Here is a 27908-nt window from a genome sequence, read left to right as displayed (position 1 = left end):
CTTTTTAAATTCATTTCACGATAAAGAAACGTCCACATCATTGAAACGGCGTGACTAGCAAAATATTTAAGGGAGAAGGAGAAAGATATATGGAAATCTAAACGGATAGGAAAAGTTAAACACGGAAAGTTATATGCCTAGCGATAGTAAAAAAGATAAAGGAGAGAAGAGAAAATTCTCTGGCATTTTAAATACACTATGGAGGGTTCCATGTTCCATCTTTTTTAAATCCCTTTCTCCTTTTCACACATCATACACTGTGGCCATTGCGCTCATTTGTAAGATTACGTGCCTTTTGCATAAATCACTCTGCAAGAAAAAGATACAAGTTCAGGTAACGCTTTTCTGTGGAGCGAAAATGGAAGGAGACGTGAATGATGAAGGTGGGGAGCACACTGTAAAAGGTAAGAATATTGGCCGCGGTAAAGACAGAATTAATGGCTGCAGTAAAGGTGGAAGTAGAAGAGGAAGTAGAAGCGGAAGTAAAAGCAGCAGCAAAAGAGGAAGTAAAAGCGGTAGTAAACAGGAAAGTATCAACAGCAGTATCAGTAATAGTAAAAATAGCAGTGCCAAAAATAGTAAAATCAGTAAGAACAGTAGTACCAACAGTAGTAAAACAATCAGCATAAGTAATAGTAAAACTAGTAGTGCCAATAGCAGTGCCAAAAGCAGTTGCAGCAAAATGGACGTGAAGTCTTCCACTGGTGCGCGCACCCCAAATTACAACGGAGGAGACCCTTCCGATCCAAGAAACGAACTGCACATGCACAATGCGAATCAGGAAAATTGCGTAAAAACACAAAAAGATAATATAAAATTCACACAGGTAAATAATTCCCATACGAATTACGATAACCGAGCAGTTAGACATAACTACGACGCAATTACACCTAATGAAATAAATGCAAACAACGCAAATATGTGTTTATCAAACAATAGCGCTATGAATTATCACCACCAAATTCGCGATGGTAATAACAATTTAATGAAACCAAATAATGGGAATTACTTAGATTCTAATACACTAAATTCTAACCATGTCTACAACATGAATAAAGTGTACATTGACGGAAATCCATTCGCCATTAAGACAAGCACAACAGACAATAATTTACTAAACATGAGTTCTGCTTATTTCAACAATGCAATGAAATGTTCCGATTACCACAATACTAACAACTGCATATATCATACTGGCATGCTAAACACGAGCACATCAGAAAATCAAAAAATTTATTCCAACAACTCAAGTCCGCATAAAAATGATTACTTGAAATATAACCTGTATTCTGTCAATTCTATACATAATAATCTGAATTTTTCTAACATATCCAATTCTAATAACGTGAACTACAACGTATTCAATAGCAACGTCACCACCCCAGCATCAGATGCAATGAACTATAACCCCATAAACAGCTTATACAATGTAAAATATACATCTAACATGCTCGATTCTACACCGGTAAAAAATATAAACTTGTTCAAGGTGAAAGATCCCAATTTTAGCCACTCCAACAAGGTATTCCTGCAGGATTCTGATTTGTCTAACAATTCCTATAGAAAATTAAAAAATGAAAATTTGTCCCCAAACTATTCCACCCCCGTGTATAATGTAGTCTCAGTAGAGGATTCTTCTAAATACACTTCCAATGATCGTAGCAAATTCCCAAATAAAAAGCTTCTAAAAACTAATACTTCAAATAGCAGTGATTCCAGCGTAGCGAAGGAAAACGAGAATGCGCCAGTTTCATCAGAACCTGGTATCGCAGGCAACGATAGAGCGAAATTGCAAACTGGGGGAATTCAGAATTGTGAAGAAGTCGTGTCAGGGGAAAGTGCGGAAAAAACTCATCCACCGGAAAGAGCAAAGCGTGGTCACAAACACGAACGAGGAGGAGCACGCAAAAACGACGCAGACATGGAGGAAGAGAAACAGCGGGACAAAAGAAAGAAAAACGCACACGTAATAAGAGACCATTCAAATACTCAAAATAAAAAACATAAAAACGGAGGAAATTCATCAAACGCAGATGTCACATGTGGAAAACAAAAAGGAAAGCCTTCTGATCAAGACAAAGAAAGCTACGGCAGGGAGGATAAATCAAGAGAAAAATCCAACACAAATGAACGGAAAAAAAATTCAAAGGAGGAAAACTTTGTAATAACCACAAGAACAAATCAAAGGAGTAGAAGAAGTGTAACAAATGAAAATAAGCAATTGACGGATGAACAGCAAAATTCCAATTGTAAAAAGGATACACACAGAAGCAGTTACAAAAAGGGCGCAAGAAAAGTCCCCTCAAAAGGAAGCAGTAAAAATCAAATAGTTAGTAAAAAGCAAATAGTTGTTCATAAAAGAAATAGCCAAGTTTTGACAAATATAATGAATTTCCATGGCTCGGATGCAGATATAAAAAAAAGAGATGCCATCTCTCATAAAAAGAAATATAACACAGAAAACACAAAAGGTGACGAATTCCCCGGCATGGTTAAAACCAATACGATAAAAGATAGGTTGAGATCACGCTCAGCAAAAGAACAGGCAGAAAAAAATAAAGCCTTACAAGATAGTACAAATGGGAAAAATTTGTCGAAATATGATTTCCTTATAAATCAAAATGCCGTTTTTAATAAGGTTTCCAAAGAAAATAAAAAAGAAGAAAAAAAAAGAGGAACTTCCCCGAAAAATTGTGAAGAAAAATGCACCGATTCGAAACAAGTGCAAAACAATAATATGGCGGAAAAAAAAAGAAAGCTAAAAGACATCAACCAAGGGAAATGTAACTCAAAAGGTGAGCCCGTCGAGGAAGTGGTCAGCCAAAATGAAAAAAAAAAGAAAAAATTGAAAACATTGAAAACGAATGAGGATCCAAAGGATCAAAATAATGCCGATGATTTAAGCAGTGAAGTTAACACGAATGGCAATAACCATGAAGACAAACGAAACGAAAAAACTCGTCAAGACCAAACGCATGCCTCCGATGCCAACGCGGAGGGAAATAAAAATTGTGATAAAGCAGAAAAAGGGGATGTTATCAAAGAGGAGAATCTCCCTGCAAAGAAGCAAAATGATAAAATAAATGAAGCAGGTGCGTTAAAGGTGGAAAGTCGCAAAAAGGATGATAAGGAAACGGAACAAGCAAAAACAAGTGAAAAAGTGAAAAAGACCCAACAGGCTCAACAGGTCCAAAATGGACAAAACCTTCTAGCAATGCAAACTACATTACTCCATAAAATGAAAGAAAAAAACAATGCAGAGGGAACGGACACAAAGGAACCAAGCGAAGTAACGGTCGAAACGGAGGAGGTTGTAACGGGAGAAAGTAATCTGGACAAAGCCGATAAAAAAGAGGCGTCCTTGAAAGGGAAAAATTCACAAAAACAGACAAAAAATCCTTTGGAGGAAAAAAAACCTATTAAAGAGGCCGGTAGAGAAACATGCAGTAATGAAGGTGGTAATGCGGAAAAGGCTTTTACTCAAATGAAACTTCCGCAGAGAGAAATCTCCGAAGAGAAAGGACTTAAAAAAGAAGTGGATAAACCAGGTAATCATGAAAGATGCGAAAAGAAAAGAGCATCCCAAATGAAGAAAACGATCGAAAGTAAATGCGAAGCAGTTGTAAACGGGAAAGAAGCGGTCGCCAAAGAAGATGTAGCAATACTACCCAGAACACAGAAAGACGCCGCCGTCGACGCACTAGACGGGTATAAAAAAAAGGAAACCGTTGTAATAAAAGATGAACCAAAAGGTCGCAAGCGGTTAAGCAAAAAAAACGGTCCCATGGGGGAGGGGAAGAAAGGGAGAATAGGAAACACCACGGAACTTAAACCAAAGGTATGTGATGCACAGCCCGCAAAGGACGACTCTGCGGAAAAATTAAGGATGTCTAATAGTGTTCATGAGGATGAAAAAGAAAAACTTAAGGATGAAAAAATAAATACAAGCAATCAAAATGAAAAGGTAATTGATAAGGACAATTATAAAATTACGGACTCAGTGATTTATCCCAATGATCCCAAAATTGCTCGGGTAAATCGTAAAAAAAAAAAAAGTGTGAAAGACATGGAGCAAGATATACAGTCAGAGACAAAAGAGAAGAGCGATTCGGTAGATGGAGAGGAAAAGAAGATTTGGTCAAACTTAGGCTACGTCAACTACGTAGATAACTTTGTTGGAAAGGGTTCCTACGGAAACGTGAGGAAGGCTTTATACAACATCGAGAAGAACACAAAGGACTTAAAATTTTATATTGACAAGATAAACAGTCCAGAATTTGCACACCTGTTAAAGGAATGTAGCAGAATGAATAACATGGAACACGCTGACGAAAAAGACGCAACGGAACTAAACCACGAGATGCCCTACAGTAGTAACACCCGCAGTTTGAAAAGGAGAAGACCCAATTCGCTTTCCTTAAATAATGGAAGTCTCGCAGTTAGTAACGCAAGGGAAGTCAACAAGGATATCCAAAATGATACCTCAAATTGTCAAATGAACAAAGGAAAAGAACCCCGGAATTTGCAAGAGCCTATTTTAGAAGAACATGAAAGAAAAAAACTATGCCCTTGCTGTGACCGCAAAGGAAACGTCCATCTAGCCATAAAAGAAATAGACGTTAATCGAAAAGGAAATGACTTTCAATTCGTCAGAGAACAAGAACTAATGTGCCACTTCAACAGCAACGTAATTAAACCTATAGGCACAAAAAATGGAAACTTAAAGGAAAGACGGAATTATGAAATATTAATGCACTGCGCTAATGGGGACTTGAGAAGATTACTTCAAAATTTATTATTACACAGAAAAAAAGAATTTGAAAAAAGAAAAAAAATTAACAAAATCCTGAAACTGATACATATAATTTTTGGCCAAAAATACAAATGCTACAAAAATGAAAATAAAGGGGAATATACTTGTATAGGTCTATGTTATCAAAAATTAAAAAATCTAAAAATGAAGTTAAATAACACCATAGTAGAGGTAGAATTACCTGCACTGGACTTGATATATGAAAGTATAAAGGTATACAATTGTGGACTAACCGAATTGGAGTGTAAATTCCTCTTCTTCCAAATAGCAAACGGAATTAGTTTCCTTCAAACATGTTACCAATCTAACATAATACGCTTAACGGATATTAAGTTGCAAAACATTTTGGTGTATACAAATGCTCGAAATATATATAATCCTTTCAAGTGGCATTTGTGCATTTCCGATTTTGGCTGTTCCGCAATGGAATATGCAACTTACCACCTTGAAAATATGAGAGGACACACACAAAAGTACAAAAGTGCCGTAAGCCAGTGGAAACATCAGTTAATCAATCAGCTCTCCTCCTTCTTCCAAGGGACAGTTTACACCATGGCACCTGAAGGGTTATGCTACGATCATAAGGGAAATTTTAGAAATTCAAAATATAACTCCTTGATGCATTTTTATCAACAAAATTTTGGAAACATAGATGTCAGATTTGAACAGCTCCAAGAATCCGTACATGGGGCGTTGGGCAATGCTAAGGCAGATAAAGTACTTAATATAAATTCGAGTATAAACTTTGATTTCAATGATGAGGTGAAAACGCAAGACAAGGAAAAAGCACCTCAAGAAAATCCTGATGGCGATAACAAGGTTGAGGGTGAAATGGAAAAAGAAAATAATACACCCAGTGAGAAAGATGTTTCACAAAAGAAAGAGCTAACCTCGGAAAGAGACAACACGGAACAGGTAGGTAACCAAAAGAACAAAGTGCAAATTCAAGGGAAAGCTAAAGGACAGAGGGAAGTGCAAGTTAAAGAACAAGGACAAGGAAAAGCTGTAGGAAAAGGTCAAGGAGAAGCACAAGGGAAAAACACTCAAAACGAAAGCAACAAAAAGATGAATAACACCTCAACGGAATATTTCCCCTTCGATGTAAGATGCGACAGCTGGGCCCTAGGTATCATCCTAGCCGATTTAGCGAAATGCGGAATAGGCTCTTATGATTATATGGCATCAGAAAAGTTCAGCGAAAGTTACATGAACTCTATGGCGAACGATAAAAATGTGGACCTCAATAGAATAATAATGGACAACTTGAATTTCTCAAAGGGTGAAGAAGTTTTTTATCTGCAGTCTATAATGCACTACTACGACATAGCCAGCATGGAGTGGGACGATTTATGTTTAGAGAATGAGGAGCTAAAAATGCGTGAACGAAGAAGGGACCAAGGGGATGAACCCAAGTGGGGGAGCACTACAGAGGAGACGGGTGCCAACGCAATGAGCAATGCAGTGAACAATGCAGTGAGCAACGCAATGAGCAATGCAGTGAACAATGCAGTGAGCAACGCAATGAACAACGCAATGAACAACGCAATGAACAACGCAATGAACAACGCAATGAACAACGCAGTGAACAACGCAGTGGGTAGTTTGGAAAACCACCCTAGCGACAACTCCATCGAGAGAGACATACACCAGTGTTCAGACAAGCCAAGGGGAAAAAGACGCAGAGACAATAGGTGCTCACCAAGCAGAAGCAACAGTGCCAAGAATGATTCCAAAGGCGCCAAAGAGATGGAAATAAAATTTGAGGATAATTTAAATGATTTTTCAAAGACAAGTAAAAGAAACCCTGCTTTGAAAAAAAATGACGCGCAGAGTGATGAAGAAAAGAATCACATTGAAGAGAACAATTGTGAAAACAGGAATAAAAAGAAAAAAGATGATGATAGCAATTATGAAAACCTAGACTTGTTTACAAACCACTACAAGGAATTCATCTTGAAATACAAAGATGTCTTAAAAGAAGATAAACTTCCATATATGAAATATGAGTTTGTGAAATATTATAAGTCTAATAAACATTTGATAACTGAAAAGAATATAGAGAAGAAAATTTTATTCCTCTTTCTAATAATTAATAACAACCTAACGTACAGTTACTACCACGAGTATCAGTCCTTCGTTAGAAACGAGCTAGCCATTAAGAACATTGGGTCAGGCATCTTCAAATTTAGGAACCAAAAAGAAAAGGAAAAATATCTCCTAGACTTTAAGGCCAACTTGCAAAAGGAACACATGAATGGAAATAAGGAGTACTGGCATAGTCGACTGACCAATAAATATTTGGCCTATATTTTAAAAGAAGTATGCCATAAAAATTTCTGTGATAGAAAAAAAAATATAAAAAGATGTTTCAGCAAATTTGAGTACCCCCTAAATTATAGTGATGACTACTGGAACTTATTGACTGAGCTTTTGAATTATGTTCCTTATGAAAGATTACTATCCTGTGAAGTTATTGGACACGATTTTTTCTCAGATCCAAATGAAAAAATTAAAGACATCGTAGCTACTGTAGACAATGAGTCTCTAGATTTGTTTGCCCAAAAGGAATTCATGCATATCATATCGAAGAATTATGTTCAAGAGGAGAAGGAAAAAAAATATGTCTTCAAGCCTTTTCTACGGAAAACTGAAGGGAAAACTGCAACAGACGCAAGCGGATCCAAGGTGGGACATAATTTTCTTCAGTTGCGTGCAAAGTCTGTAGAAAGACGAGTCAATACAGGAAGAGAAAAAGAAAGGGGCTTGTCAAAAGTGAATTTGGACATGGAAAATGAAAAGAATGCCAATCAGCAAAAGAAATTTATGATGTCCATGCACAGCACCATCAATGAGCACATGAAAAAAGGGTGCGATTTTTGCGACAACATAAAGGACTGTCTGAATTACAGAAACATTTTAAAGAGGATCGACAATGTGCAACCCCCCCTTTTAATGGTTAAGGGAAGAGACCAAAGAGGTGTGAGCAGAACGCGGGGAATAAGTCCACCTGCAAGAAGTGAACAATTTTGGCGCCACCGAATCATCTGCAACAATGTGTATTATTTCCTAAACGAAGCGCCCATTTTTTCGCAGCTCACAAAATTAGACATATTCATGAAGGCGCACCTACCATTCGAGCATCTGTGCCTACCCATGTGCGATGAAAAAACGAACAAGGATAAATTACAAGTGAACTTCTTCTTCAAGCCAATGTACTTTTATTCGTTCCCATACAAAATTATACATGCATGGTATACGGGTCCCCTGCACATCTACTTGAAGCACCCAGACATTCCTGATTACATCAACTCAATATGTTTAAGAGAATCCTACACTTTAAGAAGGAAAGAAATTATTTTTTGGGATTGCGAAAATATCGTTATGCAAAGTGCACTCAAACTTAAGCAGCTTTTAAACTGCTCCGATGATTTCCTTTGCACCCCTTATGTGTCCCATATAATAGGAAAGCATTTGCTAATTAGAAAGCAATTCCTTTTAAAGAATGTTGATAAAAAAGAAAAAGAAAATTCCTAATTCTTTCTTTTTTTTTTTTTTTTTTTTTTAATTAAAAGCTTGCTATTTAATAGCAGTCAATTTTTTTGCGTGTCCCTGATGTTTCAGACTCGGCCTTTATTGGATTTTGAATTTCAAGTTCCGAGTTTGAATTTTTCACTTTTTCAAATTTTCTACTTTTTAAGAGTTCCCCCCTTTTTAATGAGCGCTGCGCATTCTACATTCCCTTTTTGGTAATTTTTTTTTTTTTTTTTGCGCAATGTGCATAAGCGCACACACATGTGGGGCGTGCCTTTTTTTTTTTTTGTTCGTTTTTTAGTTTTTTCCCATATGTAGTTTTCTTCTTATGTATATTTTCCCTTTTTTTTTTTAAATGATTCCATTATGTAGTAGTATGTATAAGTTGTTTTTAATTATCCCATGGGCTCACGCATCGGTCTTCGCTTCCGTTCGTGAGCACACGCAGTACATGCACCCTTTTTAATTCGCGCAATCTAAGCAGTTTGATTAGCAGTTTGAATAACAGTTTAAATAGCAGTTTAAATAGCAGTTTTGCTACCAGTTTAACTGTTCGCAATTTCGCGAATAGTATTTCTTTCCCCTTTTTTTGTGTGTACAATGTGATACATTTTTACACGAGTTTGGTTATGATTCCAACAGTAGTAGCTAAAACTTCTTAAAATTATGAAGTGTTAAAAATTTTTAACAAAAAAATAGTGCCACAAAGAAAAAAAAAAAAAAAAAAAAAAAAAAAAACAGCAAAGGAGAGGCAAAGAATAACTTGTATGTTTGGTAAATACCTTCATACAAAGGTTCCAAAGTTTCGCATAAAATCGCGTCTTTCGTAAAGGATGTAGACTTCCTTCTTCAGTTAATTTTTTCTGCATTTTTTGACAAAGCGACGGTATTGTGCAATGTAGAAATGTCTAAATGTTCAAGTTGCGAAATAAATATCACTGACCATATCGTCTTCATATTATTATTTCATATAACGGGGGTATAGACCACTTTAAGCTCTCCACAAAGGGGAGAAAAGCGCGTGGAGCACAAACTTGTCTTACCAATTATTACTCAAAGCGAATTCGCATTTTCGAAAGGGAAGGGGATGTGTAGCGGAATGTGTGGGGCACCTTCCTTCTTCTCTTCACTGCATTGATACATTGATACATGGCTATTTGGCTAGCTTTTTTTTTTTTTTCTCTTCCATTATTACCTTAACTGTTCAGGCAAAAAATTGCCTTCTTTAACACGACACGAATGATGCTAGGCAAAGTGCCTTAAAAGGGACAAAAAAGGATCCACTTGAGAAAAATGCATGCACTTTTAACTCCACAATTGTAGCATCTAATTTACATTTTTTTTTTTTTTCCAAGTCTATCTTGAGATAAAATCTGAATGAAAAATGTGGAAAAGATGAGTGCAAAAAATATTGAGATTAAGCAGAATGTTTTCTTATCGAACATTTTTTGCGACTCGGACAATTTGAAGGTAACAAAAAGGGGGGCACACACCATCGCGCACGTAGCGGATCATATTCTGTGTAAACATATATGTGTGTAACTTTTTCGAAGTGAAAATGTCAGGGGGGGGGAGGAAGACATAAAGATCGTTATAAGGGATGCAGCCAGGATGGCGCAAATTAATCACACGTGTTAGCGCGCAACACTTCGTCAGGTGTCCCCTTCTACCTTGTGCGCATTCCTAAAAAGAAACAGTGTGCACATGCAAATTGAAACTTCCCACCCGCAACCGCAGAATTTAATAAGGAACAGCCCTAAGAAAAGGGCAAGGGAAAAGGACAAAGAAAAGAATTACTTGTCGGCCCAAAACTTCTCCTACGACAGGGAGGGCGATGAAGGTGAGCCAAAGGGAAAGGCATCAGATGGGTGTCATGCATATTGGTAGATAGATAGACAAAGAGGTTAAATCAGCACAGGAGGCGCAAAATAGGCAATCGATGGAATCACCGTGCCCCTGTATCTGTTGACTTCTACATGTACCCCTTCGCATGTGCACGTCCAAATCCATCCCAACGCAGACATCTTCAAGGTGGAAGAAATTTACGACCGAGACTTCTCGTCGAAGGAAAAAAAATGCAAGCTTTTCGTGCCATTCAAAAACAAACGGGAGAAGGAGCCCAGATTTATCACCATAGAAAAGATAAAGAAAAAATATAAAAGCATCAATATATACGATGCGCTAAAGGACAAATTGAGATTGCTCGATTCGGAGGAAGCTAATTACAAATGGCAAGACATACTAAACTATGAGGACTCGTCTTTCGATATATTCACAATAGACGAAATAGTGAAGGAGCTGAAGGAGGAGGAAATCCCAGAGGACCAAATAATAGGGGAGAATAGCCAAAAAGTAGAAAATAACAAGTCAGCAAAGGAGTTAAATCATGAAAATTTAAAGAAAAAAAAAGAAGAAAGGAACATAGTTCCGTTTAAGGCGAAAGGAGTGATCTCAAAACAGAAGAACATATTTCAAAGTGTCTTTGACGACATATACATTTATGATTATAATTATGAGTCCAACTTGTTTAGGGTAAAGAAAAAAACATCGAACGAATTTTTCGAAATTCATCGAATGCAGTTTTTTTTTACTAGCGAAAATCCAATACTATACGCAGAGAAAATTTTTAACGCCATTAAAAACAGATCTACCAACTTGAAGAGAAAGCTGTATTTTGCAGAAATTGACAACAAGTTTTCTCACTTCAATTGTATACTCAACGATGTGGAAGAAATTGCCGAAAGTAATTCAATCATAAAAAATGCCAATGATTTGCAATCTATTGCGAGTAATCTGAACACTTTCTGTAATGTTTATCTAGGCAGAAGAATTTGCAGAAACAAATTTTTTAATTTCCCCTGCCAGTTGTACAGAGCTCAGAACGAAATAAAATACTACAACTACGATTTCGAGAACAAGAAGAATATCATTAAGCAGTGTGTACTTCTGGAGAATAAGAAAGTCATCAGAACTTTTTTGGATATCATTAACAAATGTGCCTTGATTAAGATATCCATATTTGACACCACCATTTCCAGTCCCTACGAGATGAACGACTTTTTCCAGGCGCAGAACTCGTCCATTTTGAAGGTACGCAAGAGGGGTAGACAGGGAAACATAAAATAAAAAAAAAAGGGGGAGTGCCCCAAAAGACGGGGTTAAATTGGATGAAACGACTTCTACGGGGTGGCTGAACGAAAGAGCCCGTATGTATGCGCATGCGTCGCTTAGTATGCAGCTCATTGTTATCTCCGTGCCAACTTTGTGCTCCCCCCACATATACACACCGTGCAGTCCTTCGAGCGTGTGAACAGTGCCTGGATGAACGACATGAAGACAATTATCGAGGAGAACCTGAAGAACTGCACCAAGGGCAATTACAACCTGAAGGATATCTCCACGGAGACATTTAAATACACCAAGATAAGGATCTTCTTCAACATATTGAAATTGATCATCGAAAGGAGAATAAACGAAATACTTATTAGCAACATGGACGAGTTTGTAAACATGTTCGTGCAGAACATGGTAAGTTGCAAGAAGAACAAGAATTATATGCCCGTATTCGTAATTAACGTAACGAAGAAATTTGACTGTTCTAGATTTATTCTAGACAACAGCCCCCTCTCCTTCTTCGAAAAGTTGGAAGACCTCATATACTCCATGCTCATAAAATATCAACAGATAGAAAAAATAGAAAAGTTAGTAATCCCACAGGTATTCAAAAATGACAAATTCATTTTCTACAAATCTATCAAGGAAAGTGACAAATTTATATGTGAAAAATTACTGCACATAAAACACATTTTTGACGAATCAAAAAATATGATAGATAGCTACTTGTCAAAAATTAACAAGCACGCTGACATTCTCAATTTCAATGTTAATGATGCCATCAAAAATATTGACATTAATACAAGTGTAGAACATATTCAAAATATCATCTACAAGAATCTTGAAAAAATACAAAACATTAATGATACCATCGAGGATAATATTAACTTGGGTATCTTTCTCGTCAAATGCAAAGACATCAAACTTTTTATCATAAATGAGATTAATAATTATGTCAAGGCTTTAACCAACATCATTGTCCAGCGGTTAGTTTTTTTTTTCTTTTTTTCTACAAATTTGGTTAAGTAGTTTTCATTTGTGCGTGTGGCGTCTACATGGGGATTCCTACGTTGTGAGGGTCGACATGAGGCTAAGGATAAGGGGATGAGAACGCAAACACCCGCACCATGTTAACATCGCTTCAACGTCACGTCAACACCATTTACACACCTCAGGTACAAGGAAAAATACACATCGAACCTCATGTTCTACAACTCCATCATCGTGAGGCTGAAAAAAAAGACCAACAAAATTCAGGATATTTACGAAAAGGAGGAGTACATAAAAGACATGAAGAAGAGCCTAGACTTCGTTTCGCACGACATCAAAGAAATCAATGTCCTCTTCAACTGCCTGAACAAGCTCAACTACAAATTTTCCAACGATGATTACTTGTCCTACTGGAAAATAGTAAATCGACCTAGCAAGATAGAAAAAATTGTCAAGGAGGTTAACGAGCACATAGTTAAGCAAAAAAATATTCTCCTTGAAGAACTCATAAATGACGAATCAAAATTCCAGAGTAGCATTGTTGAGATGAAGGAAAATGTGCAGTCCATCAAAAGCTTCAACGATGAGGGGAATTACCTGAGCATTAACAAGTTTATTCTGACGGTTCAGAATCAGCTAGCCGTTCTAATCAAGGAGTCCAAGGAAATCAATTACAGGGAGAAGTTATTTAACATTGAAATATCGGATTTTTCCATCCTTCCGAAAATTCAAAATGTGAGTCACAGAGGGGCAGACACACCGTCGTATGACCGGGAAGTGCATCTCGTACGCAGTTCAAGTGAAGGGGTAGATATTGTTGCACCTTATTAGGTTAACATACCATAATTTTCATATCATATAATGTAAAATTTTCGTTGTACCCCCTTTTCATCTGCGCAGGAACTAAACCTGTACTATACCTTTTGGCTTATATATAAGAGCATAAAGTCGATGGATGAACGGTTCGACAAAAAAATAAACTCCCTCAACCACAAAAAAATAGAAGAAGACTTTAACTTGATCCTGAAAAATATGAACAAAATTAACAAGCACGCAAATGAGTACTACAAAAATAAAAATGGATTAATCAAAAAGATGAACGAGAAGCTGACCTTCTTCAATTCATACGTGTCTCTGTTAATTTCGTTGAGGAAGCCGAGCATAAAGGAGAGACACAAGGAGCAGGTACAGCCACGAATAGCTTTCCATGTTCCACGAGGGTTATACACTCCACGTGAGGAAGGCACGCATGACAGAATAGCGTTAAGACCTCATACATATTTACTCCAAAACTTATGTGTGCATTTCTTCCACCACCCAGATAGCCAAAATCATCGACGACAAAAACAACATCGACTTCAACACAATCACATTTAACGAGCTCCTCAAGTTAAACATAAATAACAAAATAACCAGTATCATTAACATTTGTGAAAAGGCCAATAAGGAGAATGCCATCGAGAAGGTAAGGCATGAAAAGTATATACCGAAATGAGGAATCGTGAGGGTATGACAAAGGGCGAAGTACTCCCCCTTTTTGCTTGGTCTAAGAGAAGACACAGATATTTCACACGGTTGTAGTTTTGTACATGCTTACATTTACATGCAAACTTTTTTTTTTTTTTTTTTTTTTTTTTTTGGCACTGCTATTCTCCTTTCATGTTACAGTTTTTGGGTAAGATAAAAAACAACTTCAACAAAATCGAGTTCCAAATGAAGCAAGAGGAGAATAACAAAATCTGGATCATCTCCAACCTGAACGAAATTTTGACAAAAATAGAGGAGAACCTGGTGCTGAACCAAAATTTGCTCATAATAAATATCTACGAAATTTATCACATCGACATAATTAACAACCAGAATATGATGATGAACGCGAACAACATTATCCACACTTTGAAGAAGAGTCAAAATTTGTTTCTGTACCTGAGTCGGATTTTCGTACTGACGGACATTTCAAAACAGCTAGCGAACGAGTCTAAAAAGTGGGTACCGCTGGGGGGGGGGGGGGCTTCTTAACGGCAACTTTGCTGTTACATGATTGCCAGTACATGTATTCCGTTACCTGTTACATTTCACCTGTTCACTTGTTAATCTACTCACCTATTTATGGGCTCATCTGTTTATTTACTCATCTACTTACCTGCTCATTCTTTCATCCTTTTTTGCCCGTCCTGCCACAGGTACAAGCTGATCTACAGCAACTTCCATAACCTGTGCAAACTCATCGAGGAAGACAAGAAGCTGGAGAAGTTCTGCGCCCGGAAGGACACCAAGGAAAAGCTGGTCGAGCTGTACAACAATCTGAACCTACTCCTAAAAAGCATCAACGAGTATCTAGACCTGAAAAGAGAAATCTTCAACCGATTTTACTTCCTCAGCACAGATGACCTGATCAACTTGATCTCCTCAAACATCAATGACCAAATAAACACCTACCTATTTAAAATTTTTAACAGTATTTACAAGCTGGTCATCGTGAATGGACACATCGTGGCCTTCCAATCCCAAAGGGGAGAGGAGCTCCTCCTCTGCAACGAAATTCAAATTGAAAAAAAAGAAATCACGGAAATCCTTGTAGAAGTGGAAAAGGAAATGTTCTTCAGCGTGAAAAAGCAGATCTATGATAATATTTTGGAGTATAAAAATTTGATGGACATAAAGGAGGATGACTTTCTCAAGAGCAACAATGACATTAAAAGTTACTCTAAGTGTAAGTCGTATGATTACGATTCGGTGGATTCCTCGAGTAGTTCTTCCTCCGTTCAGAGCATGTCTGATGAGGGGGATTTCGCAGAAGGACAACCGCGCGATGGGGGAGTGGCCAATAATGGGAGGGTTGCACACAACGGGATAACCACCCACGATGGAAGTGCACTACTTGATGTACCCCCCGCCAAATCCTCCTCATCCACCATACTCCCCTCGATGAAAAAAAAGGTCCTCTTCTCCCTGAACAAGAATAGCCAGTTCGTATTGATAATAAAGAACCTCTTCTGGTCTAATCTTGTGGAACTTTTTCTAAAATACAACAACCTGGGCAAGTACAAAAAGATACTGAATGAAGAGCTATACGAATACATTAACATAATCAACAAAGTCGGAAAGAAGAAAAGCGTTCTCCTACACACACTGATAATATCGCTAGTTCATAATAGAGATATAGTAGAGGAGTTAATAAAAAAAAAAGTGAATGACGTAAATAATTTTAATTGGTTAATACAGCTTAAATATTCGTACTACAACAAAAATTTGTACATAAAATATCTGAACGAGTCTTATATATATGGTTACGAGTACATCCATAACGACAATAAAATTATACTCACCAGTTTGATAAATAAATATTTTATATCGATTTTACATTCCTATAGCTCGAAGCTAGGTGTGTGTTCTGTAGGATTGGCTGGAACAGGAAAGACAGAGACTACAAAATATTTTTCTAAATTCGTAGGAAAGTTCTACTTCGTCTACAACTGCAGTTGCAACATTAATTTTGATTTTCTGAAAAATTTATTTTTTGGAATTGCCACTAATGGCATATTTTTTTGTTTCGATGAATTTAACAGAATAACTATAGAGGCCTTGAGCGTTCTGGCACAGCAGCTGTGTAATTTGTTCAGTGCCAAGTCGAGGAAGTTCACCAGAAACGGTGCCAACTGTGGGGCAAGCTTTGCGCAGATTGGACACCAGGGGGGTAGTGACGTAGGGCGAGACACTGTGGATGAGGTAGTTGAAGAGTCACCTAGGGAGAGTCATACTGGTGGGTACATATCCCAACATGGTGTACCACACCGGGGGGGAACCCATCGAATTTGTGGTAGACCAAATTCGGAAGGTTTCCCTTCAAGAGATGTTCACCACGCGGGAAAGAAAAACATGCTTTTCTTTGAAGGGAAGTACATAAAAATTAACGAGGAGTTCAACATTTTTATTATCATAAATCCATTTTACAAAGGAAGGAGTGCATTGCCAAACAACATCAAAGCCCTCTTCCGCTTTTTCAATTTTATTAAGCCTGACTTTTTCACCATCGTTGAGGTCATGCTTTACTCCAAGGGTTACAAATACAGTAAGGTGTTGTCTAAAAAAATTATCCTCCTCTTCGAACTCTGCGAACATAATTTAAGTCCACAAAAACATTATAAATATGACCTCAGAACTGTGAAGAAGATAACCTATGTCATGGGGAAAATTATCGTCGACAAGGACAACAACAATCATAATAAAAACATTTTCTACGAGTACAAATTTCTGTTCATTGCTATTATTGAGTGTATAATGCCGTCCATAGTCCGAAACGATATTTATGTTTTCCTCACCATTATGAAGAACATCTTCTATGAGCTATACGCCTACAACCAATCCCTCAACCCATCCGGAAAAAACTGTGGCGCCATAGACTTGAAGTGCATCCTGTCTAGCAAGAGGAACAACGATAATAGTATTCTCATGTACTTGAAAAGTTTCTATTGCAATATGATGAGCGAGTCGGGGGTGGGCCACACCATAGGTAGCAACGAAAGGAACGAGGACAAGGACCAGCAGGATGACAAGGACCAACGCGATGACAAGGACCAACACGATGACAAGGACCAACACGATGACGGTGATAAGTGCAAAGGGCAAGGGGAGTATCCTCAGTTTGGGGATGGATCAGAAGACAACACGAAGAATCGCCCAGTGAACCATTCCGAAATGGCAATCACGAACGGTAATTACTCAAAGAGCGGTACAAAGATGACGCCAAAAGAAGATTCCACTCAATGCAGACGAAGCGTGGAGATATTACCCGATGAAGGAAAAGGACCAGCGAAGGAAGAAAATCATGAAGGAAGAAAATTATTTCTAAGCAAAAAAGAAATCGTGGAAGATTATCTAAAAAAAATGTTGAAAAAAAAAATGTTGGAGTTAAATTATGTAGGCACAGACAGGTACATCAGTAAACTTATTCAACTTTATAACATGATAAAATTTCATACGGGAATTCTTTTCCTCTCATACCCACTTTCCAAAACGACATCATACAAAATATTATGTAGAACCATAAACACCATAAACGATAGGGAGATAATAAAAAGAAAAATCAATGACTATGTTATAAATGCCAACGTAGTAAGAGAAATGGACATGTTAGGTTTTTATGAAGAGGTATCAAATAAATGGGTTCATGGAATATTAACAAAAAAAATAATTGAAATAAACTCTACTTTTAATAGAAGTGATTATCTCAACATTATTTATTTCGATTGTTATTTGCATTCCTTATGGATAGAGAATCTAAACTCCGTTTTAGATGAATCGAAAATTTTGTGCTTATCTAAATGTGATATTATCCCTATTTATGATCATACTCGTTTTATAATGGAGACGCATGACTTGAAAGACATCACGATGGCTACAGTAAGCAGATGTGGACTCATAATTTTAAATAACTACGATTTAGATATTGCCTCGTACATCTGCTCCTATGTGAACTCTCTGACAACCAATTTCGATGCCATTCACAAACACATTTTGATAAATTTATTTATCGTCTTTTTTTACAAGTCTCTCCTCTTCATCAGTATCAACAACTTATTTGTCTATACATTTAATGAGTACTATTATTGCATTTCCTTTATTAAGTGTATTGATAGTTTATTTTCCTACTGCTCCTTTGAGCTTAATGATTCCAGTAAAAATGAGAGTTACCAGAAATACATCACATCTATCTTTTTGTATTCTTTAATTTGGAGTGTGGGTTCTAATACGTACAAAAGGGGCCGAAAAATCTTTAACGATTTCCTTTGCAAGCAAATTGTGAGGCATAAATTGAAGTTAACGTTTGAGACACTCGACGGGAGATTGATAGATGTTCGCCAGTTAAAAGGTGGAAATGGGCCCCACACAACCGACAACCCCGATACGGACAACATCTTGGCTAGTTCGCTTATCGATGTTGCCAAGCAACAGGGGGAGGACACCCCCTCTATCAGCGCCAACGAGGATCATGCTTGTAAGGATTATACAAGTGACTGCTCATCCCTCAGCAGCGACGCCCTCTCCGATGTCGACATTTACAACGAGCGCAACGAACCCATCGAACACCACTATGAGAACATTAACGGCATGTACGACTACTACCTACGCACCACTCGAAAGTGCAAAAATCTGTTCAAGAGCTACGATCCGCGACTGGGGGAGGACGAGAACGGGTGGCTCTTTGGCAAGTGCTACGGGAACTGTAGCTCCGATTCGAACTCAAGCAACGACGAGAGGTACTTGAAGAGGTGGGGTGGGCGCAAGAGGAAGAAGTACCTGAACGAGCACGCCCCTGGTAGTGTGGACGACGTGATGCAGAGTGTCAGTTACTACAACGATGTGTACGGCTTGGCGGGGGGGCAACAGGGTGATACGCAAACCGGTGGTAAGTGGGTGGGTGGTAGACAAAAGAGGAACCGCCCCCGTGGAAGCAGTGTTTCATTATCCACCTCTTTGCACAGCGACCCCCGCACAGAACCTCATCTGCGGATAAATCTGTTCGATTTTTACTTCAAATACGAGAAGAACGTGATGAGTCACCTAAAAAACAAAGAGAACAAGTTCACGCTGATGGACGAGTGCCTGACGAACACAGACATGTTGATAAAACAGAAGAAGCACTTATCCATGCTTTACAACATAGATATTTTTATGAAAAACAGAAAGAGCATTATCATGTCTGGCTGTAGTAACATAGGAAAAACGCTCACTGTGGATTACTATCTAAACAAGGTGATGGCAAAGGATAAGTTTTTCACGGTAGATTTTTATTTCTCATACAGCACTACGAGTAATCACGTTCGAAATTACATCGAGTCGAAGTTAATAAAAAGGAGAAGCAACTTCTATGGCACGACAAATAATAGGATTTGCGTTTTCTACATTGACGATATAAATATAGAAACGGAAGTGGGTTCGATAAAAAGGAGTCACTACTTATCCTCACATGAATTTTTACGTATGCTATTTAATTATAAATTTTTCATAGATCAGAACTTAGGGGTGAAATACGTTGAAGAGATTGCATGTCTAGCGACGATGAACAATGCCTACACCAACACAACACACAGTGCCAGACTCTATAACAACTTCAACATTATATATTACAATAATTACAAGTATAAGGAAATTTTCGATATTTTCTTTTGCAGTCTAAAAACCATGTTTAGCATTTACGATATTAACATCAAAACTTTAGCTGCAAATTTGGTCCAGATGCAAATAGACATCTACAAAGGAGTTAAAGGAATGAAACACAATTACTATCTGTACAAGGTAGAAAATTTACAAGGAAAGGAAATCTTCCTTCATTCCTTTAATATAAATAACATGAGGGATATATATAAGTGCGTAAATTATTTGTCTAAAAATATTAACATTCGAAAGGAGCAAATGTTATTGTATTTTCTGTATGAAAATAAGGCTCTCTATGAGGAAAGTTTTTTCTCCAAAAATGCAAAAAAAAAATGTGAAAGAATTGTTAAGACATCATTTAGAAAATACTTTCCACAAGAGGAGTATGAGAAGGTAATAAATCAATATGATAATGGTCTCCTTTTTTGTAACTTTTTGAATTTGTATCAAAATGTGTATGAACAGGTCTCCGATTTTAACGACCTATATAATTGTGTGTACGGATATATATCCGAATACGGAAACACTGAGAAAATTAACATAATACTCTTCGATAACGTTCTCATTTATATTTGTAAGATAACCAAAACTTTTATGACTGAGAATTCACACATACTTTGCATTGGCATTAACGATGCTGTGAAGAGGAAGGTCAACAAGATTTGTGCGTTCATAATTAACAAGATGCTCGTTGTGTCTGAACTGAACAAAAACAGTAAGGCTTCTCAATTTGTAGAAGAAATAAATAGGTGCCTCTTCGATTGTGGCATTTATGAAAAACAGTGCGTCTACTATCTGAATGATGAAAATAGTAGCCTTGATTTTGTCCTAGAAAATCTGAACAACATTTACAACTACGGAGACAGTTACCTACTCTATAATGAAGAAAATTTAAAGAAGATATACAGTGAGTGTAAAAATAAATGCGAAGAGGAACATGTCGTTAGGAACTTAACCAACATTTACAGCATTTATAAGAAAACCATTCGAAAGTGTTTTCATGTAAGTCTGAATATTTCGGCTAGCAGTTCGGATGCCATTCTCAAATTTCCTTATATCCTTAAGAATTCCCGCATTATTTACTTCGAGGAGGACAACAACGAGGGCCTGCACGTCATCACGAAGAATTTTTTCAGAGATGCCGAGACCAATCGAGTGCACAATCCCATCAGTAGGGTAGAAAAGTTGGGTAAGGCGATGGAAGATCTAACTGGGGTTGTAGAAAACCCGGTTAAGGCTATAGATGACCCTGCTAAGACGATAGAAGAACAAGATAAAACGGTGGACGAATCTCCTCCCTCTATTGCTACTGGCATGGAAGCCAAGCCCGCCCGCGCGCTGGCGTCCATCGACCTCGAGGTGATGAACCCGGACCAGGACATCAAATGCCTGGAAGGAGTCGTCGAGGACAAAGTCTTCATTCGGATTCATAAGGAAGTAATGCACCTGGCGAAGAAATACCAAGAGGAGAAGCAGGTCTACGTCTGTGTAAACTCAAACAAATACGTACACTTTCTCCATTACTTCGATCATTTTTACAACATGAAGAGGAAGGAGTTCGACAAGAATATCGATCTATATAGAAAGGCTCTCAACAAACTTCACAAGTGCGAGCAGGACATCAAAATAATGAAGAACTACCTACTCAACATGCAACCAGTGCTCAACAGCACAAACATAGAAATGAAGAAAAAGGTAAACCAAATGGAGAGAGAATCCAAAGAAGCATATATCAAACAAACGGAAATAAAAAAAAAAGAATGCGAAATGAAGACAAAGATAAAAAATATAACACATTTAAAAAATGAAGTGAATGAAGAAATAACTAAAAGTTTTGCTCTCCTTAATGATTCCCTAAACAATTTAAATAAATTGAAAGTAGAGCATCTGAGAGAGTTGAAAGCTTTTGTTAACCCCCCTTCTATTGTCGTCATGGTCATGCAGTGCATCCTAACCTTCCTAAAGGAAGACGAAAAGTATCTACAGGGAAAATTGATTAGACCAAAAACATTGAACTATTGGATTCTAGCACAGAAAACCATTTTTAGAGATTCCAAAGTTTTTCTGGACAATTTAAAAAATTATGATAAAAATTTAATTGAAGAAGAAATGATCGTGAAAATTTCTCCACTCATTAAGAATAAAAATTTTAACCCCAAGTTTGTGAGAAAGGCATCTAAGGCATGCGAAACTATGTGCCAGTGGATCCTCGCCATTTACCACTACTTCATCATTAACAAGGAACTGAAACCGAAGAAGGAGGAAGTCATAACCCTAGAGAATGAAATAAACAAGGAACTGAGCTACCTGGATGCATGCAAGCAGGAGCTAAATATCGTGAACAACAATTTGTGTACCATCGAAAAGGAGAAGGAAGAAATTACCATCAAACAGAAAGAACTAGTCGAGAAAATAGAAAACATAAAACAGAAAATCCAAAGATCCAAAATGATCCTCTCCTGTCTTTTGGAGCAAGAAATAAAATGGAACAACAAAAAAAAAAACTTAAAAAAAAAAAGGGATTTACTCATCGGAGACTGCATCATCGTGTCATCTCTCATCAACTACATGTCCTACTTTTCATACGAGTACAGAAAAGTTATTAAGTTAAAAGTGCAGGCAATTCTAAAAAGACACAACATTAAATATACAAAGGATATTGCCATTTATAGCTTTTTGGAGTCAAAAATTAACATAGAGAAATGGGTCTCTTATGGATTGACAAACAGTAGATTCTACTTTGAAAATATCATCATCATGAATAATAGCATTAAATACAACTTGCTCATCGACCCGCATTTCATCGTCACCAATTTTTTAAAAAAAAATTATCATAAGAAGAGGGATGTGGAGATCCTGCGAAATAATAGTTACAATTTTGTTGACAAAATAGAAAGGTGTATGCAGCTAGGGAGCATTATCCTTTTCACACACTACGACGACGACTGCAGTGTTCTATTTAACGCTCTCTTTAATTACAGAATTGGGAAAACGCTTCTCAGCTTTGGAAACGAGGGTGTGTGTGGCAATGGTAACCATGTTGTGCGTCACCGCCAATCGGCTTCGGATGAATGCCACCCGCGGGAAAGCGGAAAAGAATCAGACAAAGTGAAGGTATCGAATGGAACAACTGCAACGAACAAAGTAACTGCACCAGGCGAAGTCATCGCACCAGACAAAGTAACTGGAACAGATGAAGCCACCGAACCTGACAAAGTAACAGGAACAGACAAAGCAACCCATGCAGAAGAATCGGTTAAGGTGAATGAACCCCCAGTGAGTGGCACACTAACTCAAAATAACTGCGTCAATTTCAATAACAAAATAATCACCGTGGATAGCGCGTTCAACATTTACTTTATCGTGTACGGAAACACGAAATTCGATGACAACACACAAAACCACCTGAACGTAATTGATTTCAATATAAATCTAGACATATTGGAGGAGTACTTCCTGACGAACCTTATCGACAAGCTCTTCCGAAGCACGAATGAAAATAGAAGCGCACTCATTCATCAAATCCACGACCTCAACAAACAAATGATAAAGCAGGAGGAAGAAATTCTACACATATTAAATTACAAGGAAGATATCCTAAGTGATGATGATATAGTCATCAGTTTTGAAAACGCAAACAAAATATACTCCAAAAATAAAAAAAAAATGAAAGAATATAAAATGAATAAGTTAGAAATTACTAAAATAAGGAAAAACTACATGAGCATGTCGGAACACATCTCAGTTATTTATCACTGCATGAATAATTTAGTTACTCTGAACCCCATGTATAACTTTTCCATCTTATCCTTTGTGCAACTCCTAAATATCAGTATTGACAAATCGGAGGAAAATAAACTTCTTGATAAAAGAAAAAAAGACATACTAAACATATTCACCAGAAAAATTCATTACGAGATTTCCAGGACACTATCTGAGAAACATCAACAAATTTTCTTTTTCTACCTTGTGTGTATGATAAATATATACAAGGGAGAAATAGATTACGATGATTATTATTTCTTCGTGTATGGTGATTATCCTAAGGGGGATGACATTCGCAATGAAGTCTTCCGAAAGGTTCAATCTAAGCGGAAAAGTAAGCCACATGTTGATAATATTTTGGGTAACACCACAGTACTGGTGGACTCCTCCATTTTGAAGGAACCATGTGACAATGACAGAGGGGAAGAACCAGCCACTTCAAACGATGAAATGGATAATATGAGCGAACAAGAAGACCTCCAAACTGTTGTAGACGACGTGTCTATTCATAGCCTTGATTCGGATGGATGCGACCTGCAAACAGCGGAGGAATGTTCGAGCAATGCCCAGGATACCCCCGCGCAGAAGACAGGAGGGGAACCGAGTGTACTCATGAATGGTAGTCATCTGGTGAACGGCACCTTGGAGGAGTACCTCCTACTTCCGAAGAGGAGCGAAAAGGACGACTTTCTAAATTCCTGCGAGGGAAATGCACTCATCCAGGGTCATGGCGCAGAGGAGGGGCGTGGCACTGGTGATTGTGCCACGAATATGGGGGAGTCTCATTTCACCTTCAACTTCGAAACGAAGAACCTGTCCTGGTTAAGTGCGAAGGAGTACATGAGCGTAAAGAAATTAATCAGGAAGGAAAAATATTTTCTCTTCTTTAAAAAGGTCTTCAACGAGTATGAACACCTATTTAGAAGCATCAAGACAGACCACACGGTATTGCAGAACAAGGACTTAAAGCATCTACTAACAAATTTTGAGAAATTAATTATTTTTAAAATATTTCGATTTGATATTCTGAAACTTAACATGAACAACTATGTAGATGCGTGCTTAAACATAGGCTCTCAGAGCTACGCAAAGGATCTGTACAAATGCTACGAACACTCGTCACAGAATAAATTGATCTTAATTTTGTCTGAACACCGATTAAGCACAGCTAGCGAAATTATGATGTTGAGTGAAAAAATTACTGGAAAAAATAATTTAATCATTTATAACAAGAACGACAAGAACTATTTGTTGCAGATCTTAAATGATTCCATTAAAAATGGGTTCTGGGTACTAATCGAGAATGCTCACCTGAATATCCATCTCATTCTGGAAATTGAAAAATATATCGAGGCCTGTAACATCCAATACTCCAACCCAGATTTCAGAATCTGGATCAGCACCAGCTCCGTGAAATCATTTCCCGATTACCTTCTCAAGCTCTGCGTGAAAATCACCTTCGAGAATGTCCACAATTTGAAGTCGGGACTGCTCAACATTTACACCAACGTTGCGCAGGAGGAAGAAAACGACAACGATGATGAGGAGGAGGATGACGATGGTAACGAGGACGAGGAGGAAGAAGGCGAAGTAGATAGTGGAGTGGACGAAGAAGAGGTTGAAAGCGATGTGCACGAAGTTGGAAGTGGAGAAGAAGTTGACGATGATAATAACGATGAGGAGGATGACGAATACAATGATGAAGAGGAGGATAACCACGTTATGGATAATGTTGTTGATGATGATCCAGATGACATGCCGAATGACCAACCGTCCCGTCCGCACGGTGGACGGCCGGACAAGCAGACTACCCCCCGCAAAGGTATCGTGGACGTTGGAGCCAAGTGGGGCGAAGGGGATAACCCAGAAGGGACCCCAAACGGAGGAAGGGAAAGAATGGGTAAGGATCTACCTAGACGAAGAAAAGAGAGGAATCGAAAAAAAGGGCACAAGAGAAGGGGCGAAAAGAGAAGCGAAAAAAGGAGCGAAAACGAAAACATACTGATGAACAAATTGAACTTTAGCCTCTGCTTCTTCCACGCACTCATCCAGGAGAGAAGCAAATTCAAGAGTAAAGGATTTAATAATTGTTACGAATTTACCGATATCGAGCTAAAACTTTCCAAGGAAAATATCATCAAATTTTTCAGAAACAAAAACATAGATATAAATCTCTTACTTTACCTTATTGGAAATATCATTTATGGTGGTACTATAATAGACGTAACGGACCAGAGATGTTTTAATATCATGCTCAACAAGTATATTAATGAAAAGGTTATTTATTGTAATAACGAGTACAAGTTTAATAACTACTACTACTGTCCTCACAGTTCAAATAAAAACCTCTTCCTAAGATACGTCAAGTCCTTAAATTTTATAACTGATTTTTCTATTTTCAATTTACACCCCTCTCTAAATACCCTATATTTACAAAATTACAATTTAAAAATTTTGAAAAATCTGGAGAAACTAGAATATAATGTAACGAAGGACAAGTCGGACATGCATATCTTCTCCATCATCCATGTCTTAACGCAGCTCCTTCCTCCATTCATAGATGCCAATAAGCTAAACGATTTCTTCATCAACAACTTAAGTTGCTCTATCATTACCTTCCTCAAAATGGAAACAGACAAATATAATAAATTGCTAAGGATTATATATGATGACTTAACAAAAATAATTAACTTTGTCAAGGGGAAAATGAATTTCACAAAAATTGCTAACACTTATAATTCTATAAGCAATTTATGTGTTCCCAAGAGGTGGATTGACTGTTCTTTCTTTACAAATTTGCAGATTTTTCACTATGCCAAATTGATTAGCCTTAAAGTTTCCTACCTAAACAGATACATTTCTCAACTGGATAATCGCATCTTCAACTTGGCTGCCTTTATGTCCCCTAGGGTGGGTCCACTAGCAATAAGCGTCTAAGCGGCTTCCTCTTTCCGTCCTTTTCTGTCATTCACTTTGTAACGTTACACGCTATTCACTGGCATGTTATACTTTCCCCCTGACGCTTCGCTACGTCCCTTCGTTATGTCGCTTTGTTATGTCTCTTCGTTACGTCCCTTCGCTACGTCCCTTCACCACGTTTCTCCACGTCGCTGCTTCACGTCGCTGCTTCATTTGAATATTCCCCCCACCCACACACACACACATGCAGAGCCTGATGCTGGCCATCCGCCAAGAAATTTGTACAGAAGCAAAGATTGACGTTAACAACGTAAAGTTAAAGTTCGAGATTTCCTCCTACTTCAACGAGGAAGAGATAAAGGAGGACGGATACTTCGTCGGCGGGCTCTTCATCGAGGGCGCCATGTTTGACGCCACAAAGATGGTTATAAAGGAATCCACAGAAAAATACCTCTATTGCCCCATGCCGTACATCAAGGTGTACTTCCTCACCAAGAACATACCTGTAGCGAAGCCCCTCTCCATTACTGCCAAAGCTCCCAAACCTGCCAAAGTTGCCGCCGTTACCAACAAAGGCCGAGGACACGGTTCCAACTTCTACATATTCAAGTGCCCCATATACAAAAATATGCACAAAACGGGTAAGCCACAAGAGGGGGAATTTCCCTCCCGCAGGGATATTCTGCCATGTACAACACATCTGTGCAACTCATCTGTGCAACTCACCTGCGCAACTTGCCTCCACGTCACACCCGTGCACATCCCCCCTCAGACAATCGGCTAAACAACAACGAACCCATATTTTACTTAAAGCTAAACTCCAAGGAGAGAAAGGAAAAGTGGATTGAACGAAATGTGTCCGGCGTGTTAATACTAAAATGAAGGGCTTACCAAAAAAAAAAAAGTACAGAAAATACAAACACACTTAATGGAGGTGGGAGGATTACCCACATGATCATTTAAAACGTCACGCGGGATGATTCATTTGTATAGTGAATCATTTTTGTCTAGTGTCAGAACACTGCGAAGGTGTACCATAAACATTTTTTTTCTTTTTTTCTCCCTAGTTTGTTATTACACACGCCGCCGTGACATAGTGCCACAATGACACAGCGCTAACTTAATCGCTTCATTTGGAAATTAAAAAAATTTACCTGCTCCGCAAAATGTGCATCCCTTTTTTCCCCTCAAGGTGTTACAAAAAAAAAAAAAAAAAAAAAAAAAAGGAAAGGAAAAAAAATTTGCTCGTAATGAGTGCACACATTCTATAGTTCCTCATTTGGGCTCCTACACTTTACAGATGTTGTTTACCAAACACATTCCTAGCATTCACACTTCTTCAATTTTGTATTGTCCCAACAAAAGGGGCACACTGTGTCGTAATGTTGTGTTCACCGCTTGGTGCAAAAATGGTAACCCCGAGTGAGGCGGCATACATGTAGCCATTTGTTCAAAGTGTACCTCTTAAATTACCCCCATGGTGCTGGGTCTAGGGGTAACGTTCTCATTCCCTTGTCGATAAATCCCTTCTTTCTGGGAGGGGCATTTTTATTAAACTTCCTGACCGATGGAGCTAAAACGCGGAGGGAAAGAAAAAAAAAAAAAAAAAAAAAAAAGA

At 37.9% G+C, this 27908-nt stretch overlaps 2 protein-coding genes across 2 annotated transcripts; both read left to right on the top strand.

The window, feature by feature from the left end:
- Window positions 1-133: 133 nt before the first annotated feature.
- Window positions 134-8347, top strand: PKNH_0313100 (exported serine/threonine protein kinase, putative; the record flags this gene model as incomplete). The annotated part of the gene is made up of 1 exon (XM_002261068.1): window positions 134-8347. One exon carries the CDS (start codon window positions 134-136, stop codon window positions 8345-8347), a length of 8214 nt encoding a protein of 2737 aa, XP_002261104.1.
- A 1392-nt stretch (window positions 8348-9739) lies between these two features.
- Window positions 9740-27172, top strand: PKNH_0313000 (dynein heavy chain, putative; the record flags this gene model as incomplete). The annotated part of the gene is made up of 11 exons (XM_002261067.1): window positions 9740-9814; window positions 10082-10184; window positions 10365-11434; window positions 11639-12444; window positions 12634-13183; window positions 13349-13633; window positions 13770-13913; window positions 14117-14433; window positions 14632-26281; window positions 26541-26931; window positions 27063-27172. 11 exons carry the CDS (start codon window positions 9740-9742, stop codon window positions 27170-27172), a joined length of 15501 nt encoding a protein of 5166 aa, XP_002261103.1.
- Between the last annotated feature and the right edge of the window lie 736 nt (window positions 27173-27908).

This window comes from Plasmodium knowlesi (genome assembly GCF_000006355.2).
Source record: "Plasmodium knowlesi strain H genome assembly, chromosome: 3".
Lineage (NCBI taxonomy): Eukaryota > Apicomplexa > Aconoidasida > Haemosporida > Plasmodiidae > Plasmodium > Plasmodium knowlesi.
This window is presented reverse-complemented; position numbering and strand designations above follow the sequence as displayed.